Source organism: Dermatophagoides pteronyssinus, unplaced genomic scaffold (genome assembly GCF_027571235.1).
Source record: "Dermatophagoides pteronyssinus isolate colony J.1.1.1.1 unplaced genomic scaffold, Derpt_VIB-CSIC_2022.12 sq0017, whole genome shotgun sequence".
Lineage (NCBI taxonomy): Eukaryota > Metazoa > Arthropoda > Arachnida > Sarcoptiformes > Pyroglyphidae > Dermatophagoides > Dermatophagoides pteronyssinus.
The window spans coordinates 1-19,338 of record NW_027461541.1 but is presented as its reverse complement, the minus strand read 5'-3'; the positions used below and the strand labels follow the sequence as shown (position 1 = coordinate 19,338).

General features: G+C 42.9%; 3 protein-coding genes across 8 annotated transcripts; all 3 read right to left on the bottom strand.

Annotated features, from left to right (window-relative positions):
* Positions 1 to 81: 81 nt before the first annotated feature.
* LOC113798820 (sodium- and chloride-dependent GABA transporter 1-like) lies at positions 82 to 6,515 on the bottom strand. 2 transcript variants are annotated; one of them, XM_027349407.2, is made up of 8 exons: positions 6,224 to 6,515; positions 2,970 to 5,584; positions 2,845 to 2,867; positions 1,886 to 2,237; positions 1,442 to 1,813; positions 916 to 1,388; positions 561 to 838; positions 82 to 498 (listed from the first exon to the last, which is right to left on the bottom strand). In XM_027349407.2, the coding sequence occupies exons 2-8, from the start codon at positions 4,184 to 4,186 to the stop codon at positions 271 to 273; spliced, it is 2,943 nt and encodes a 980-aa protein (XP_027205208.2). In that variant the 5' UTR covers positions 4,187 to 5,584; positions 6,224 to 6,515; the 3' UTR covers positions 82 to 270. The 2 variants fall into 2 exon arrangements, with proteins under 2 accessions (XP_027205208.2, XP_075678540.1); XM_075822425.1 differs by lacking the exon at positions 6,224 to 6,515 and adding an exon at positions 5,723 to 5,875.
* Positions 6,516 to 7,784: 1,269 nt separating this feature from the next.
* On the bottom strand, positions 7,785 to 14,876 carry LOC113798819 (uncharacterized). Of its 5 annotated transcripts, XR_012846736.1 has the most exons (9): positions 12,596 to 12,965; positions 11,072 to 11,254; positions 10,571 to 10,997; positions 10,351 to 10,511; positions 10,140 to 10,295; positions 9,953 to 10,090; positions 9,622 to 9,883; positions 8,420 to 9,563; positions 7,785 to 7,927 (listed from the first exon to the last, which is right to left on the bottom strand). XR_012846736.1 is itself a non-coding variant. In XM_075822428.1 (8 exons), exons 3-8 carry the CDS (start codon positions 10,918 to 10,920, stop codon positions 8,498 to 8,500), a joined length of 2,133 nt encoding a protein of 710 aa, XP_075678543.1. In that variant the 5' UTR covers positions 10,921 to 10,997; positions 11,072 to 11,254; positions 14,773 to 14,876; the 3' UTR covers positions 8,106 to 8,497. The 5 variants fall into 5 exon arrangements, 4 of the variants coding, with proteins under 4 accessions (XP_075678543.1, XP_027205207.2, XP_075678541.1 ...); XM_075822428.1 differs by lacking the exons at positions 7,785 to 7,927; positions 12,596 to 12,965 and adding an exon at positions 14,773 to 14,876 and having other exon boundaries at positions 8,106 to 9,563; XM_027349406.2 differs by lacking the exon at positions 7,785 to 7,927 and having other exon boundaries at positions 8,106 to 9,563.
* On the bottom strand, positions 14,051 to 14,885 carry LOC113798794 (interferon-related developmental regulator 2-like). The gene is made up of 3 exons (XM_075822462.1): positions 14,773 to 14,885; positions 14,136 to 14,709; positions 14,051 to 14,074 (listed from the first exon to the last, which is right to left on the bottom strand). The coding sequence occupies exons 1-3, from the start codon at positions 14,883 to 14,885 to the stop codon at positions 14,051 to 14,053; spliced, it is 711 nt and encodes a 236-aa protein (XP_075678577.1).
* Between the last annotated feature and the right edge of the window lie 4,453 nt (positions 14,886 to 19,338).

Below are 19,338 nucleotides of genomic sequence, written 5' to 3'. Positions count from 1 at the left end.
AAAATGCTGGGGGCATATTTAGCCGGACATGATATTGATTGAGCCCCATCATTATAATATCGAAATGATGAACGCCATCTGTCGATCGGAAAATATGAGTTTAATATTGAATCACAATTGCTTGATTATTTGATAACAGAATTAATTGTTTTGCCAAAAAATAAAATTTCCAAGATAAAAAATGAAACAATAAAGTAAAATTATAAATCAAAACAAAGTATCAATCAATGTTAATGTCTGATTAAAATAAAGAGTGATGAATGATGATGACTAAACATTATGGCCATATAGTGAACCATCATTGCTTTGTTGTTTATCCAATGACGATAATGACGATGATGAACAATCAACATTATTATTGTTGTTATTATTGTCATTGACATTGTCATTGTTGTTGTTGTTGGCAGCTGAATTTGGACTGTCCGAATCGATCATCTGCGCTTTGCTTGCACTGCGGTCCGCTTGTTCATCGATTGGCCGAAACCCATTCATTAGACGCTATTGGTTTGTTTTCAAAAAAAAATGTGAGAAATTTGTGATTTAGATAGTGTCTGGTTTACCTGTTGCCATGACAGATTAGAATCTGATTTGATAAATAGATAGTATATCATGTAGATGGGTATCAATATTATGGATACAGATGCAATACAAAACCCAAATAGTTCGCCATACCAGGGAAATGGCTTACCAGCGTATTCGGGGGCCTTATAATCAATAATGGAAAATATCAATATGCCTAACAAACAAGCCGGACTTATATAACACCAAATATAATAAAGCAGCCGTGTCGGTTTAAAGTCCAACATTTCCACCATATTCTGATGAATTCGCTTGCCACCTAGATTGATATAGGTGACATTGATATAGTGATATAGTGACATTGAGTATGTGTTTGAAATATTAAACAAAACCTACCATAAATCCAGCCAAAAGCAACAAGTTCAAACAATACCACAACAATCAAAGTGATGCCACTAGCTGAAAAATTATCCATCAATTGGAAAACATACATTCCACCGGATGTGATCATCGATATTCCCAATATCAGATGGACCAATACCACAAACAATGTGAATAATTTCCGATGCGGACGAAGCAAATGCGGCCATTCATCAACAATACCAGTTACGAACGATTCCACCGTACAGAACTGCGAATCGATTCCCAACACCAATAACATGCCGAAAAAGAGAATCGCCCATAGATTCGGCAGTGGAAGACGTGTAACTGCTTCGGGATACACTATGAATGCCAAACCGGGTCCAGATCGTGCCACATCAGCTATATTGGCGTTCATGGTATATGCCATATGGCCCAATACAGAGAATATGACGAAACCAGAAAACAATGATGTAAACGAACTTAATAGACAGGCTATCAACGAATCACTAAGTACACAACATTAATCAGTGGATTGAGAAAAAGCAAACAAAAGATTTACCGATAGAAATTATGATTAGTGGGATTATAGCTGCCCAGTGCAATATTAGTACCGATGCCGATGCCATATGTGAATAATAATTGGGTGCCGGCAGCAACCCAGATTTTCGCTTCTTTCAGCATATGCCATTGCGGTGTTATGTAGAATGAAATGCCATCGAATGCTCCGGGCAATGATAAACCATAACCAAAGAGAATAGTCAATATTACGTATGGAAACATGGCCATCACCCAGATTATTTTGCCACTTTGGTGGATACCTTTGTAGATGACGATGTAGACCAGTATCCATGCTAGGATTAGCGTTGCGAATAGGTGCCATTGAACTTGACCAACTTCGGCCATATCACCACTAATATTCAATGCTTTACGACTAATATTGTTCATTAAATGTTAATATGATAATGTTGTTAATATGATTACAATGCAAATGGATAATACTTACGCCCAAAATTCTTGCGCAGGTGATAATGAACCAGAAGGTGTTTCAACCAAACCATCTTTATCACTGATCCAACATGCCAAAGTATTCCACGGATTATCACATGACATCCATGGCAGTGGAACACGTAATGAACTGAATAGATAATATAATGTCCATGCAATAATGACTATGTAATAGGTATTACATAGGCCGATCATGATCATCGATGCAAAGCCAACACCTTTCAGAATGGGAATCTGGTTCCAAATCGATACACCACCCGCATGAAAGTATTGACCAAGCGATACCTCCATCAAAAATAACGGCACACCAATCACGAATATGCATATCAGATAGGGAAAGAGAAAGGCTCCTAATTGCATAAAACAATAAATTAGTCAAAGCCGAATTCCAATTTGATTGATTGAAATCATTCGATTTTCTAGCCAAATGCATAAAGTGTAATTCGATCTCAAACAAAAAGCATTTATCGCTGACATTATTACTTTTGCGCCTCTTTCATCAACCAAATCTCAGCATTGATTTGATTGATTGACATTGTACTTTGGCAAAAACAATTACAACTAATTGATAAATATACAAACAAACAAATCATAACCTAATGACTGATGGCAGAATGACTGATGAAATGATGGAATAATGATACAAATTATACATTGCTATCGAGAACCGAATACTAATCTATATTCAAGGTTATGCGAATAATGTTCCACATTTTCTATTTATTTATATTGAACATATGGCGAAAAAGAGAACCGAAAGGAAAATCTAATCAATTTTGCTTGATTGATTGATTAGTGATTACATTTGGATAGTCCAACGATCAATGATCATGGCCGAATTGGCACTGGATTTAGTTCTCAATTTCTCTCTCTCTTTCTCGATAATCATAATATGATGAACATTGCGTATTTAGGAATTATGTTTGCAAAAAATAGTTATTCATCATCAGCACTTACCTCCGCCATTTTCATAGCATAGACTGGTTTGTTTGTTTTGGTTTGAGCATTGCATCGATTCCATGGAAAAAAAATGATAAAATGAAAAAATGAAATTTAAAAAACAAATTGCAATGTTAACTTACTAAGGGAAACGCCATACATTTCCCAGACCAACGGCATATGATATGCAGCTAAATATGAAATCCAATTTGCCTGACCATTGGCCACGTTCCATTGCTGATTTATCCGTATCATTATCGATTGTGACCGATGAACTATCCGCTGTTGTTGATGAATCATCATTTGTAGACGATTTTTCATCATCATCATCATTGTTGTTGTTGTTCTGTTTTTTATTTTTGCGATTTTTTCTCGGTGATAGTATAGCTACGGTAGAATTGGTGATTGATTGCGATTCGCTTGGACAACGAACATCGGATAAAAAAGAAGAGGGCGATTTGGATTGCTCATTGTTGTTGCGTTGACGATAAAGTTCAAGAAAATCTAATGGATCGATGGGTGGATGGTCTAATTGGAGGATATTTTTGCCGTCAGTATTTTTATCGGTCATAATGAATTGATTTGGTTGTTGTTGGAAATGATTGAATGGATGGGAATCGTTGCAATCAACTGAATTAGCCGAATGACGAGGATGTGCTGCGATTTTATAATGTTGGCCCGACGTTGAGTTGGAATCATCCACTGTGATCAACGGTTGTGAATGTTGGTGTTCATTTTTTGGTGGTGGTGGTCGTGGCTTATTGAAATTTGCAATCGATGTTTGAATGGGCATAATGAAATCATTTTGCACATTATCATTATCATCATTATTGTTATCGTTATGGTTGCTGGTTTGACTAGCTGTTGATGTTGCTGATGGATGATGCACATGATTTGTTTGTTTATTCGAATCGAACCAATGTTGATGATATTGTTGTTGTGGTGGTGGTGGTGCGTGGTCATAATTTTGGTCATAATTTTGATCATCAGCAGTACCTTGATTGGTGATCAGAGATGCTTTACCTTTTCGCAACAAATCAACGAGATTATCATTATTATCATAGCCGAAAGGAAATGATTGTTGACTTGTTAAGGAAAAACAATCAAACGTCATTATTGGCTGATTGATATCGCCAACATTAACGGGTATGACCGCTTTATCGTCATTTTTGTTGGTTGTTTTGGTCAAAGGTGAAATCTGTCCATTTGATGATAATGACGATGAGAGCGATGAATCGGTCGGTATCAATAGGAAACAATCGTCATCGTCATTGTTGTTAGTGATGAGTTGACCATCACCAATATTGCCATTGCCAGCAATTTGATGATGATGATGATGCATGTCTTTTTGATTAATCATTGTTTATTTGATTGATGAAATGATGATAATCAAAATTTGTGGTGGCAAAGATAAAATATCTTTCCAAATCAGCCTGAATGAATATAGTGATACTATTTCGGTTTTGTTTGGTGAATGAAGAAATAGTGAAGGAATTCAGTGTTGATAGATAGAATGGATGGCCAATTGAGTTGGATCGAAAAAATGGTTAGCAACAACCAGCAAACAAAGAAAAATAGGATAAAATATGCTCAAGAAATAATGGAAAATCGATGAATCAATGTATCAAGTTGGTATGCAACAACAACCAAATCAATGCCTAATTGATTTCGATTTGTTTCTTTTCTTTCCGACAATGTGGTGTGTGTGTGAAAAAGTGATGAAATGTATGTTTTGGTAATGATAAAATCGATTGACCTTGATCGATGAATCGAAATTGTCAACTTGATTTGATTGGAGAGAAAATTTCGGTTTGGGCGAGAAATCACAGAAATGGGAGCGGAAGAGAGGGATTCATTTGTTTAAAAAGTAATAATAATCAAAATAGTAGTAATCCATTACGAAAAAGTCTGTGCCAGGGTAATTGGTGGTGGAAATGGATTTCTGAAAGCAAAACTTTACACTATTGTCATGCAAATATTCATCTTTATGTTTGATTTGAATCGATTTGACGATGATGATGATGGTGGTGAAGGTGGACGGAGAGAAAAAACGGCAAACTAAACAATAATAATGATGGGATAAATCATAAAATAATAAGGATGGTTCTATGCAAACTATTTCACTTAAACTGTTCATAGTGGATTTAGTTGTTTGCAAGGCTCAATGATTCTTCCATTCAAAATTGAAACACTGCTGATAAGGATCAATGGACAAAACACTTGTCACATTACACCGATTCCGGTTCACAATGGTTTCAAATTCATTTCCAATCTATTCAATAATTCAAGAACAGAGAGAGCGCGTGCGTATTCAGCGCCCACACACAATGTTTTTTGGTTCGGCTTCTTGATTGATTGATTGATTGATTTGCTTGTTTAGTTGATTATTGATGATTCTGTTGATCACATTCTCCGCGATTAGTGATTCGGTTTTCGAATAAAAATTTTGACCGTAATAATAATTGAATTGTGGTGGCGGTTATGGCGATATTGTTTTGATGCATTTCAACAAATAACAACAGTCAGGGAATATATTCAGGATAAAAATAGCAACATTTTTTCAACCACAAAAAAGTGTTTTTTTCGTAAATCAAAACAAATATTCTTCTCTCAACAGCAGAAATTCAATGATGTTTGTTTGCTGAGGAATTTCACTGAATGATTTTTCTGTCTTTTTCGAAAGTAAACAACATCATTTTTATACATACATTCCAAGCATTTTCACAATGTTCCAGAATCAATGGGAATTTTGCACATCCTGCATTCAAAGGGAAAAAGCGAAAACAGATTGAATTGATGATATGGATAATGACATTGAAATTTTAAAGAAAACATCAAACCAATCGGAAAAGCCTGATGGCACTGGATGGACAGAGAGTGAATGAAGAGAAATTACCGGACTAAAATGGCAACATGATCATGATCAGTATTGATGAAACATTTGGTTGGCGAAGGGGAGGCAGAAAGTGTTGTTTTCTATCTCAGTGATAATATCCGGTGGCGTCTACAATCTATATGATTAAAAATGGCTGTGCCGAATGATGGGAGAGATGTTTCAATACTGCTATGTTATCATTCAACAAATAATAACTATTTAGTTTATTTAGTTTAGTCTATTCTCCCTACCCACACATAGTGATGGTAACTATGAACCGATAGCAGAATCGTGTGCTACATGTACTGATTCTCTCTATAGTTTTATTTTTAGAACATATTCTTTTCAGTGGAATCTATATCTAAGTTTGGTGATTGGCAATCGAAAATATTTGGCTTTTTCTTTCCACAATCATCAATCATGGAATCAATCTTGTTCAATGTTGATGATCAATTCCTACACACGAATTATCATCGATATAGTCGAACGAAACATGGAAATATATTTGGAATATAAACTTACCATTTAGTTTGAACAGATAATGATGGTGGCAAACACAGTGCGAAAACCAAATAAACAGGCAACATTTGCTTTTTATATGTTTTCGTCACGTATGTCACTCAATCTATCAACAAGCGAAAACAGTTTGATAATAAATTTTATTATGCATCGCACACGCCATATGAGATATGGAACAAATCTGTACATCTCAGGTGATGGATTTGTGTTGGACCAGACCATGTGCAAACAACCACAACAACTTGATTGATTGATTGAATATTGACTTGGGATGAATCAGAAATAGCAATAATGAAATAACCAAACAATGAATCACTGTTGCCAACTAATTAAGTATGAATTCATTTGATAATGATGTCGTCACCATCATCAATCATGTTGGGTTAGGTTTTACAACATTAACGACAGACTAAATTAATTACACTATCACCATCATTGATATTGGTGGATCGTAAAAGAAGATGATCGTCATTTCAATCAAGCGTGCGCATCAATCCATCAAACACCTTATAAGTGGAAATTTTCCACCAATTCCACCATGGCGAAAATCGGGTTAAACAAATTATTTTCGCCAAGTAACGGGTTTGCACTGGTAATTCGCATTCCAAACTCTTGGACAACGAATTGGTGTCAAAGCAAAATGTGCTGTTTTGCCAGTAACCGGGTTAGATGTGTGGTGACATTAAGCGATTCTCCATCGGATGATGATTAGTAATTGCAAACAACAAGACCATGAGATATGTTTGTTTGTTGAAGTGGTGATGTTAGTGTCAAATCATATTGTTTGTCTAGATTGCACAATTGAACAATGATTTTATTCGGAAATCAATGAATGTAGGGTATCGTATAACAAGAAAATGAAAATGAAAAAAATTACAAAACAAAGATAAATTGAATTTCAAGTTTAGAATTTAGTTGCATGATTGGATGTTTGTGATATGAATTGAATAAATAAAAGTTGTTATGGTGGGCAAAATAGTGACATATCATTGATTTGTTCATTCATCACGATCATGTGATGAGTGACAATCTATTGTTGTCGTTGTTGATCTGGTGTGTGTGTGTTGAATGATGTAGCTCGATAGAAATATCAAAAGATGGATGATTCGTCAGAATAGAATTGTGATGAGCAAAAATTGAAAAATGATTCACTGGGATAGCAATTTCTGGAAAGAATTTGAAAAAACGGTGGTGATGATGATGATGACTAGAAAAGAGCAGAGAATTTGGATAATGATTTGTCAGGTTGGGCTTCTTGCGAATAATAACTGAAGTAAGAATAAGGCTTTTTGAATGGGCAAATCACAAAATGAGTGATCATAGGATTTGATCAATTTCCATTTGTTCGACAATAGTGTCCAATCGTTGTCGATAACGTCTTAATGGACGGTATCGATGGTCGGACATTTTCATTGCCACCGGTTTCGACGATAGTGATAAGCATGGTGGAGCAGTTTCACTCAGAATTGGCTGCAAATAGAATTGAAACGAGCCATCAGTGTGATCATCACTATTATGACTGTGAAACATGTTGATTATGAAGTTATCCCATTCATTATCGTTGTTCAGTATTCGTCGAATCGATCGATTAATACGCATGGCCAGATCGTGGTTGTAATAGAGATGATCGGCATCACTGTCATTGCGGTTGTGGTCGTTGTTGCTGTCGCTGTCGCTGCCATTGCGACTATTTCCACAGCAAAAATTCTATTCAGACAAACAAAATGGAAAATAATGAAAATTCATTGAATTGGCTATGAGAACATTGCTAAACATACAACGAAATTGGGAAAACGTTCATCAAGAAACTCATAGATTTTGATAGCAGCCATTATGAGCAACAGTAAAATGATGAACAAAATGATCATATAAAACTGGATGGCCATTTTGGCAAATAATAGTGATAATTTATTAATTAACAAAACAAAAATTGATAATTTTCAAGCAAAATGAAATGATGCACGAAAACAACAAAGGTTGACATTAAATAAATACAAAAGCAAATTCGAACAAAACATTGGGAAAGCTATTTTGCAAAATAGTCGTCGGTTGCCTAGACATCAATCAATCAATCAACAAGCTACCATCATCCAAACTGAAATCTGGATTTGCAAAAATCAAAATTCAAATCAACCAGATTAAAATCAAAGATCGAATGATATTTCCGATCGAATCTAGTGCAAAACAAAACCAACTCACAATGTGTCCATTGCATTCCATGAATAAGGCGAACGAGGCTTTGATTGCAGGTGAATTCAATACCATTATGCATATCGATCAATTGATTTTGTTTGTTTGCTTTGTTGATGGGGGTTGTGTTTGACCTTTAACTGTGGTTTGTGATCGTTTTGGTTGAGAATGCGGTTGATTGGTGGATGATGATCTTGATTGATATGTGGTTGTCGAATTGCAACTACCGGTCGATGAGGATGCCTTCGATGAATTGGCTGCATGATGGTGGTGGTGGTGGTGATTATGGTGATGCGAACAAGATGTGGTCGGTATGGTTGTTGATTTTTGTTGATTACTGTTGCTGTTGCTGTTGCTGTTACTGTTATGAATGAAATGTTGGGTGGGATAATTACAATAATCATTATCAGTGTCGATCATTATTGATGGCGAGTTTTTCTTGGCCAAATTCGGGTAATATGGATCAATAATCATAGTCGTGGCATAGTTGTCGGATTGAGGTGGTGCTACATTTGAATGATGACGAAATGATGGCGAGGAGGATGATGAGGACTTTTGATGATAATAACAAGCTTGTTGGGCACATGTTTGATAATGATGGTGATGATGTAATGGATCATTGGCATTGAACGATTCACTTATCAGCATATTATCCGACTGCGCTGGTTGTTGATAGTAATGATGTTGTGTGGCCAAACGTTGTTGTTGTTTATCAAGCTCATCAATATCATGGCCGAGATAAACTTGGCCATGTGAATCGGGATGCAGATGTTGTTGGGATTGGTTGCTATTCTTGATGATGGGAACATAGTATTGGGATTGACCGTTTGATTGTTTGAGTTGATGCGATATTATTTGTGGCGACTTGTTTGGCTGCTGAAGATGAGCATGATGGTTATGATGATAATAGTTGGCCATCACCGGAATCGATTGTTGTTGTTGTTGTTGACCAGATATAGTTGGCTGCAATGGATATGCAACATTAGCAGCAAAACGTATCGATTGAGACTGTTTAGCAGTAGCCGCAGATGATGATGATATTGGCTGGTGATGGTAGCTATTGCAATTGTTTGCTGCTGGTGATGCGGATGCTGATGCTGCTGTGGTGATAATACTTTCTTCACAATAAACGTATGAACGGCGATGGATTAGACTGGAGAGATAAAGATTCAAATACTGTTTGAGCATGGAAATGAAAACAGCGAACAAACCTTGGACCGATGGGAGCGCACAGAATAGAATAACAATTACGAAAAATGGATCCTTGCGAGTAGGGATTTTTGATTGAAACATGATTACGCTTGGAAAAGGATCCTTTGATGTCTTCGTTGGTGGTGAGATTCGACATTATTAGATATGTGTGAAAGCCAGCCAATCCCAATATTGACCATACGGAAAAAAAACATATTATCATTTCCACAACGCTCACGGGCGATTGTTTCACAGCCTCCACAAATGTCATGGTTTTCGATACTGCAAATTAATTGAGAATGAGAGAATCAAGTAGCTATCAAATTGAGACAATATTACAGTGATACGTACATAGAATGAAATGTGTTATGATGCAGGAAAATACATAGATGCACAAAAATGCCAACGATACGATGAACATGTAGAAAAAACGATAATTACGCTTACCAACGCAATTTCCCACCCAGGGACAATGGTGGTCGAAACGTTCTGGCCCAAAAGAGAATTAATTCAGATTAATAAGAATGACAAGACCTACCAACACAGTTATCACAAAGACTGCAATGAGATGCACGGGGTGGTCGAAATATTTTACAGGTGAAGCAATATTTCAATTTTATCATTTGGTTATTGATCATCACTTCCTTGGTACGAGGCGGCGGCCGCATCGTTGATGAATTGCTTTGGTTTGGAACTAAATGTCATACATTGTGAGCTTTGAGTCGATTCTATTCGAACAAAGCACTTACCAATTTGTTGTTCGACATCGGCAGCTTCAGCAGGCGTTGCACGAGGCAATATACCGGGATCGGTAAACGATGTACGAAACAGACAGAACAGAACGAATAAAAACAGAAAAGCAGCAACGATCGGCACCAACGGACTAATCTTATTGGATAGGTACGGCGAACTAAATGGTGGGGGGGGGGTTCAATCCGATGTTACATTGAATGGGAGAATCAAACTTACTCAAAAATAAAGAAGCAAACGCATGTACCGACCAATAATGCGACCGTAAAATAAAAAACAGATATTTGTTTGGCCATTATGATGCGGCCATCACAGAAAAAACGATTACGTCCCGGAAATATCCGATATCGTCGTATTCGACGAACATTTGTCGTAGCCATCGGCGTGCAAGTTGTGGCTGTTGTCGATGTGGATGATGTTTGGATTGGGGCTGCAATGGGAGGATTGACATTGTTATTATCAGTGGTCACCATGGTAGTGCTGTGGTTATGATTATCATTGCTAACATTAACATTGCTATTCACAACAACGCCCTGGCCAGACGATGATTCAATACTATTCTGGGTCATGATTGAACGTTTTGCGATTGTGGTTGGCACATTTATCGATTTATTGATTACAACAATATGGGCAGGGAAAGAAAGTTCTATTTTTACCAAAAGAAACAAAAACAATATGGCAAACATAATTGATTGAGATTGGGAAAACAAATCGATATACCTGGATCGAATGATGAGGATGATAGAATGCTGTGCTATTTCTTTTTGCAATGAAATTATTCACAATTTTATTCATGACGGATGGTCAGCATTGGAGATTTGGGCCATAGAGAATAGAGATGATGATGATGATGACAATCACAACAATGATCACAACAGTCCATCACACAATCTAAATCTAAGTCTTAAAGAAGAATTATGATTGAAATATTTGCTGAATTGAATCAAGTTTTAGTGAATGTTCAATATGTTAATGACATTTATAATGCCATCTCATACACTACACAGTCAGAATAATACTATAATAGTTTGTTTAATTTTGAAAATGTCATCCACATGAATGGTTGCTTCTAGTTTGTCAAGAATTTAATAATTTTGCGAGACAAAAAGTTAATCCGAATTCTATGTGGAATATAGCAAGTAGCAAATATAATTGAATAAGGCTGAGAGAGAAAGTAAAGTAATTTGTTCAATTTAGTGGCCAAAATGAATTGAACTTTTGACTTGAGTTAGTTTGCACTTTATCTGGTTGTTGATTTGATAACAAAGTGAGAATGGTATCTTTGAATATTGATGATTTATATTTGATAATCACATTTTCATATATAGTCAACAGATTTGCTGAATATGCCAGTGTAAGCACGCTGCACAGCAACCAACCGTCCAACCGAATTAAAAATGGCCGAAATGGAAGAATGTTTGTTAGTGACTATTGAATTGGCAATTATATTTCATTTCATCTTTTCTGCTGCTGTCATTCGAGAATCTAGATAATGCATATCTACCTACGGCCAAATGAAAAATATTTTTCAATTTTTCAAATGAATTTTAGTTTTGTTTTTCTCAAAATAAATCTTCACCACAATAAATCATGAAGCAAAAGTTGTTTATCAAAACAAATGGAGAATTGCTTTTTCACACTCAACATTGGTGTAGAATTTTGCAGAATGCCAACATCACTTTAGGTGAAGGAAAAACAAAATAAACAAACATTTGCCAATAATGATTTTGCTATCAAGTCATTGCTAGCATATTGAACATCGCTTAATAGCATACTTTCAACAAACTTATCAATCAAATGGACGGCTTTTGCCGAATAATATAAACATAACATTGTTTCAATGTAATAGTATTGTTGAAAGCTGTCAAAACCGAAAATATTTGCAAAATATGCCAAGCAATCGGAAACTATTGGATTTTGTCAAGGACAGCAATTACCATTTTCACTAAAAATGTGGATGGTGTGAATCAATCAATCAATCGTCAGTGCAAAACATGTTATTATGTTTTGCTTCATAATCAATGTTAGTGTTTGGATCATGCAATTTTCACGTTGTTTATGCGACCGGAAACCAGTCTAATGTATAAACATTTTTGCTGTGTGTGGGAAAGACATATTTTCCAGTTTGCAGTGGATCGATTCAATATTGGTTTGCAATATCGATTCACATGAATCAATGAATCAAGTAGGCAAGGTTAAAAGTAATTTCAGACCAAACCATTCAACTAGTGATATTTGACTTACATTCAGTATTGATTTGAAGATTTCGCTGATGTTATAATGGAGAAATTGTTGAGACAAACAATATGCATCACATTAACCACAGTGGATCATAATTCATTATAGTCAATGTGAGTGAGTGTGTGAGGCAATGAAACAAGAGATATTATAATGAAAGAATTTAGCTGCTGTTTCGGTTCATCATAATAATGATGAACTCGAAAGCAAAATACAAACAACAAACCAAGCAGGATAATAATCATATGAACCATCCACCATTCATTCAATAGTGAGACACAACATCATCATATTACATATAGCAAAAGTGAAAAAACAAAACACTGGATCCAGTATATCCAATCAAGAATCCACAATTGACAAATTATGTGAGGCAAAACAAACAAACAAACTATGAAAGAAAGAAACCAAGTCTGCTTGCTGCATCAATTCCAACATTATCAACATTATGATTAGCATAATGATTAGGGCCAAGTTGAACAGCGCCGCAATATGGCATATTTTGGTATCTTTTTGGATACTTTCGAGTATATCGGTGGTAGTGGCAGTTCATTGAACATTCATGCAGGGTGTGTTGGTGATGTGGATCGAATCGATAGTTTTCGTTCGATTGCTGCTGGTGCGGGATACATCCAAACACTTGAAGCATTACAACAGAGGCAGATCCTATTGCAGACAGGATTTTCTTTTGCTCATTTTTTTTGTTTCTGATTTTCTCACTTCTAGTGATGGCAGTGGTATTGAGTTTTTTTTCATTCATTTTTTTTTATTTTGGCAATCCATCGTAGTAGTGGTATGACATAATGCAATCAATCCAAATTGCATTGATTTCGAATTTTGTCGAATGATATTTTCACTGTTTGCATGACATGGCCAATTGATACTGTGTATAGGGACCAGATAGTGACTAGATAGTAAAAAAGATAGTAATAGATAGGGACCAGATAGTGACTAGATAGTAAAAAAGATAGTAATAGATAGGGACCAGATAGTGACTAGATAGTAAAAAAGATAGTAATAGATAGGGACCAGATAGTGACTAGATAGTAAAAAAGATAGTAATAGATAGGGACCAGATAGTGACTAGATAGTAAAAAAGATAGTAATAGATAGGGACCAGATAGTGACTAGATAGTAAAAAAGATAGTAATAGATAGGGACCAGATAGTGACTAGATAGTAAAAAAGATAGTAATAGATAGGGACCAGATAGTAAAAATAAATTCATTGTTTCAATACAATTACAGATTCATTTCGGTGTTTTAATCAACCCACGATGATTGCTTTGAATTAAACCAAAATTAACAATTTCAAATGGACAATAAAAAAAATTCTGGAAAATTGAGGAATTGAAGATTATAATTGTTATTTATTACATAGAAAAGAATTATTAGTTTTACAAATTATTTAGAGTATTTACAACAAACAACACCCAAAGACACCTTGAACGGTTATCACGAATTCAATTTTTCTCCAAAGTCACATTCTATTTTAGAAAAAATAAACATTTAAACCAAGTTAAAAAAGAAAAGCAGGAAAAAACTTACATGAATATGGCGTTCTTTAATAATCATAACATTACCCAAACCAAAAATGTTGCGGATGATTTGATTTTGAGTCAAATGAACCAGCAATCCCGTAGTATTCAATATGCAACGAAAAATTTCAAAATTTATTTTGGACTTGCATGAATTGAGCTCGAGTTGTTCATGAGAATTAAATTTCATAACTTTTGATTCAAAAATATTTGCTATGTTTTCTTTAAGTTTGATAATTTTTTGCTGCAATTTTTGTTTGTTGCAAATACGGAATGGTTTTTGCAAATGATCATGTCTTTCAATTAGATGAACAAAAATGAGACCAACAGATACACGCATTTGCGAATCGTTAGAATCAAATAGATTGAAAATTTTATCTAAATATTTGCCAATTATTTTTGTCACATAATCAATATCACACTTGGTGGATAAAAATAGGAAAAGTTTTAAACATAATGATTTCAATGATATGATTTGCTTGCCATATTTATGAATATGGTCTTGTGCTAAACCTATTGATAACAAATATAATAATAATTCTTTCATCTTTTCACAACCAAATTCAGTTATAAAACAACCGATACTGATGTTTTGAAGATGCAAAGTGGTTAAATAAATGAGAAAAAGTAAAGCTGATCTTATTTACCTCAATGATATTGCTGCATTGGATCGTAGTGATGGTGGAAATTGTGAATGTATGACAATGTCTCGCAAAGTTAGATATAGTGATTCAAATTGTGCATTGAATTCATTGCCCATGGTAATGATTGTTAATGTTAAAATATTAATAGACAAGCCTATTTCATCATTGTCATTAGATTTGTTCCTTAGACCCGATTCTATAATTGTCACTAAATTTGTTAAACTTTGGCGGAGAAAAATGATAATCAATTTAGAATGGTAAAATTTAAATAATAAATCTTTCCGCATACCGGTGTTTGATGTTGATCATTTCATCATCGATTCAGTTTCATTTTGTTTTCGAATTGAGTTTTTGAAAATGAAAAATCATTCCCCAAAAAATGAATACGATGAAATTATCTTGTTACAAATTCCACTGATTAATTGTGACCCGAATTAATGTTAATTGAAAATTTTCAATAAGTTTTCCAAAAAAAAGTTTTTTTCCTAAATTTTCCTTTTTGTGTTCAGCACGCGCATTTCATCGACTCATTTTTTTCGAACAAACTTTTTGAAAAGTGCAAAATCATTCCCCAAAAAATGCACACTGCGCATATTGTTTACATTTCATCACTCGCTTTTTGTTTGTGGTTATCAACAATCAACGTGGAATTATCCGAATATTTTTTGGCTTTGGATCAAACAAATGGTTCTTTGTCGTTTTCCAAGTGATATTGTCTGCTGATTGTATTGTTGACTATGAAATATCATAACGTAGTAAACAAAGTGGATAACATATAAGCCCGGCAGTGCTCGCGCCTCGATTCAATGAATTCGAAATGCGTTTGGGGCAGAATATTGCCTACATGACCACTGCCGGGTGTTTGCTATGGAATTGATATATATCACTATCAACAATGAACGAATCAGCAGAAGAATATCAATTGGAACGACAAAAGAATACCAATATGGAATGCAATGGTGCACAAGTGGACAGAATAAAACAATTCTTCAACTGGAATCACGAACCTTTAACTGAGCAAAGCAGACGCAGATAAGTAATTGTTAATTGTTATTTCTCTTTTTCGTGACTTTTCATAACTATGCATACGAAATCTCCGCATCTTATTAGGGGAGGGAAGGTTCGTGAGCTGCTTTCGCTCAGGGGGGTTAGGGAGTTAGGTTAGGTTAGGGAGTTAGGTTAGGTTAGGTTAGGTTAGGGAGTTAGGTTAGGCCAGGCCAGGCCAGGCCAGGCCAGGCCAGGCCAGGCCAGGCCAGGCCAGGCCAGGCCAGGCCAGGCCAGGCCAGGCCAGGCCAGGCCAGGCCAGGCCAGGCCAGGCCAGGCCAGGCCAGGCCAGGCCAGGCCAGGCCAGGCCAGGCCAGGCCAGGCCAGGCCAGGCCAGGCCAGGCCAGGCCAGGCCAGGCCAGGCCAGGCCAGGCCAGGCCAGGCCAGGCCAGGCCAGGCCAGGCCAGGCCAGGCCAGGCCAGGCCAGGCCAGGCCAGGCCAGGCCAGGCCAGGCCAGGCCAGGCCAGGCCAGGCCAGGCCAGGCCAGGCCAGGCCAGGCCAGGCCAGGCCAGGCCAGGCCAGGCCAGGCCAGGCCAGGCCAGGCCAGGCCAGGCCAGGCCAGGCCAGGCCAGGCCAGGCCAGGCCAGGCCAGGCCAGGCCAGGCCAGGCCAGGCCAGGCCAGGCCAGGCCAGGCCAGGCCAGGCCAGGCCAGGCCAGGCCAGGCCAGGCCAGGCCAGGCCAGGCCAGGCCAGGCCAGGCCAGGCCAGGCCAGGCCAGGCCAGGCCAGGCCAGGCCAGGCCAGGCCAGGCCAGGCCAGGCCAGGCCAGGCCAGGCCAGGCCAGGCCAGGCCAGGCCAGGCCAGGCCAGGCCAGGCCAGGCCAGGCCAGGCCAGGCCAGGCCAGGCCAGGCCAGGCCAGGCCAGGCCAGGCCAGGCCAGGCCAGGCCAGGCCAGGCCAGGCCAGGCCAGGCCAGGCCAGGCCAGGCCAGGCCAGGCCAGGCCAGGCCAGGCCAGGCCAGGCCAGGCCAGGCCAGGCCAGGCCAGGCCAGGCCAGGCCAGGCCAGGCCAGGCCAGGCCAGGCCAGGCCAGGCCAGGCCAGGCCAGGCCAGGCCAGGCCAGGCCAGGCCAGGCCAGGCCAGGCCAGGCCAGGCCAGGCCAGGCCAGGCCAGGCCAGGCCAGGCCAGGCCAGGCCAGGCCAGGCCAGGCCAGGCCAGGCCAGGCCAGGCCAGGCCAGGCCAGGCCAGGCCAGGCCAGGCCAGGCCAGGCCAGGCCAGGCCAGGCCAGGCCAGGCCAGGCCAGGCCAGGCCAGGCCAGGCCAGGCCAGGCCAGGCCAGGCCAGGCCAGGCCAGGCCAGGCCAGGCCAGGCCAGGCCAGGCCAGGCCAGGCCAGGCCAGGCCAGGCCAGGCCAGGCCAGGCCAGGCCAGGCCAGGCCAGGCCAGGCCAGGCCAGGCCAGGCCAGGCCAGGCCAGGCCAGGCCAGGCCAGGCCAGGCCAGGCCAGGCCAGGCCAGGCCAGGCCAGGCCAGGCCAGGCCAGGCCAGGCCAGGCCAGGCCAGGCCAGGCCAGGCCAGGCCAGGCCAGGCCAGGCCAGGCCAGGCCAGGCCAGGCCAGGCCAGGCCAGGCCAGGCCAGGCCAGGCCAGGCCAGGCCAGGCCAGGCCAGGCCAGGCCAGGCCAGGCCAGGCCAGGCCAGGCCAGGCCAGGCCAGGCCAGGCCAGGCCAGGCCAGGCCAGGCCAGGCCAGGCCAGGCCAGGCCAGGCCAGGCCAGGCCAGGCCAGGCCAGGCCAGGCCAGGCCAGGCCAGGCCAGGCCAGGCCAGGCCAGGCCAGGCCAGGCCAGGCCAGGCCAGGCCAGGCCAGGCCAGGCCAGGCCAGGCCAGGCCAGGCCAGGCCAGGCCAGGCCAGGCCAGGCCAGGCCAGGCCAGGCCAGGCCAGGCCAGGCCAGGCCAGGCCAGGCCAGGCCAGGCCAGGCCAGGCCAGGCCAGGCCAGGCCAGGCCAGGCCAGGCCAGGCCAGGCCAGGCCAGGCCAGGCCAGGCCAGGCCAGGCCAGGCCAGGCCAGGCCAGGCCAGGCCAGGCCAGGCCAGGCCAGGCCAGGCCAGGCCAGGCCAGGCCAGGCCAGGCCAGGCCAGGCCAGGCCAGGCCAGGCCAGGCCAGGCCAGGCCAGGCCAGGCCAGGCCAGGCCAGGCCAGGCCAGGCCAGGCCAGGCCAGGCCAGGCCAGGCCAGGCCAGGCCAGGCCAGGCCAGGCCAGGCCAGGCCAGGCCAGGCCAGGCCAGGCCAGGCCAGGCCAGGCCAGGCCAGGCCAGGCCAGGCCAGGCCAGGCCAGGCCAGGCCAGGCCAGGCCAGGCCAGGCCAGGCCAGGCCAGGCCAGGCCAGGCCAGGCCAGGCCAGGCCAGGCCAGGCCAGGCCAGGCCAGGCCAGGCCAGGCCAGGCCAGGCCAGGCCAGGCCAGGCCAGGCCAGGCCAGGCCAGGCCAGGCCAGGCCAGGCCAGGCCAGGCCAGGCCAGGCCAGGCCAGGCCAGGCCAGGCCAGGCCAGGCCAGGCCAGGCCAGGCCAGGCCAGGCCAGGCCAGGCCAGGCCAGGCCAGGCCAGGCCAGGCCAGGCCAGGCCAGGCCAGGCCAGGCCAGGCCAGGCCAGGCCAGGCCAGGCCAGGCCAGGCCAGGCCAGGCCAGGCCAGGCCAGGCCAGGCCAGGCCAGGCCAGGCCAGGCCAGGCCAGGCCAGGCCAGGCCAGGCCAGGCCAGGCCAGGCCAGGCCAGGCCAGGCCAGGCCAGGCCAGGCCAGGCCAGGCCAGGCCAGGCCAGGCCAGGCCAGGCCAGGCCAGGCCAGGCCAGGCCAGGCCAGGCCAGGCCAGGCCAGGCCAGGCCAGGCCAGGCCAGGCCAGGCCAGGCCAGGGCCAGGCCAGGCCAGGCCAGGCCAGGCCAGGCCAGGCCAGGCCAGGCCAGGCCAGGCCAGGCCAGGCCAGGCCAGGCCAGGCCAGGCCAGGCCAGGCCAGGCCAGGCCAGGCCAGGCCAGGCCAGGCCAGGCCAGGCCAGGCCAGGCCAGGCCAGGCCAGGCCAGGCCAGGCCAGGCCAGGCCAGGCCAGGCCAGGCCAGGCCAGGCCAGGCCAGGCCAGGCCAGGCCAGGCCAGGCCAGGCCAGGCCAGGCCAGGCCAGGCCAGGCCAGGCCAGGCCAGGCCAGGCCAGGCCAGGCCAGGCCAGGCCAGGCCAGGCCAGGCCAGGCCAGGCCAGGCCAGGCCAGGCCAGGCCAGGCCAGGCCAGGCCAGGCCAGGCCAGGCCAGGCCAGGCCAGGCCAGGCCAGGCCAGGCCAGGCCAGGCCAGGCCAGGCCAGGCCAGGCCAGGCCAGGCCAGGCCAGGCCAGGGCCAGGCCAGGCCAGGCCAGGCCAGGCCAGGCCAGGCCAGGCCAGGCCAGGCCAGGCCAGGCCAGGCCAGGCCAGGCCAGGCCAGGCCAGGCCAGGCCAGGCCAGGCCAGGCCAGGCCAGGCCAGGCCAGGCCAGGCCAGGCCAGGCCAGGCCAGGCCAGGCCAGGCCAGGCCAGGCCAGGCCAGGCCAGGCCAGGCCAGGCCAGGCCAGGCCAGGCCAGGCCAGGCCAGGCCAGG

Coding starts and splice junctions, on each gene's coding strand:
- LOC113798819 (XM_075822428.1), bottom strand. CDS start 10,920: ATGACCCAGAATAGTATTGAATCATCGTCTGGCCAGGGCGTTGTTGTG. Junction 10,512..10,570: donor GTTTGCTTCTTTATTTTTGA/GTAAGTTTGATT, acceptor CCCACCATTTAG/TTCGCCGTACCTATCCAATA. Junction 9,884..9,952: donor CATAACACATTTCATTCTAT/GTACGTATCACT, acceptor ATTAATTTGCAG/TATCGAAAACCATGACATTT.
- LOC113798794 (XM_075822462.1), bottom strand. CDS start 14,885: ATGGGCAATGAATTCAATGCACAATTTGAATCACTATATCTAACTTTG. Junction 14,710..14,772: donor AATGCAGCAATATCATTGAG/GTAAATAAGATC, acceptor TCAAAACATCAG/TATCGGTTGTTTTATAACTG. Junction 14,075..14,135: donor TTAAAGAACGCCATATTCAT/GTAAGTTTTTTC, acceptor TTTCTAAAATAG/AATGTGACTTTGGAGAAAAA.
- LOC113798820 (XM_027349407.2), bottom strand. CDS start 4,186: ATGATTAATCAAAAAGACATGCATCATCATCATCATCAAATTGCTGGC. Junction 2,238..2,844: donor ATGCTATGAAAATGGCGGAG/GTAAGTGCTGAT, acceptor TTATGCAATTAG/GAGCCTTTCTCTTTCCCTAT. Junction 499..560: donor CTAATCTGTCATGGCAACAG/GTAAACCAGACA, acceptor ACAAACCAATAG/CGTCTAATGAATGGGTTTCG.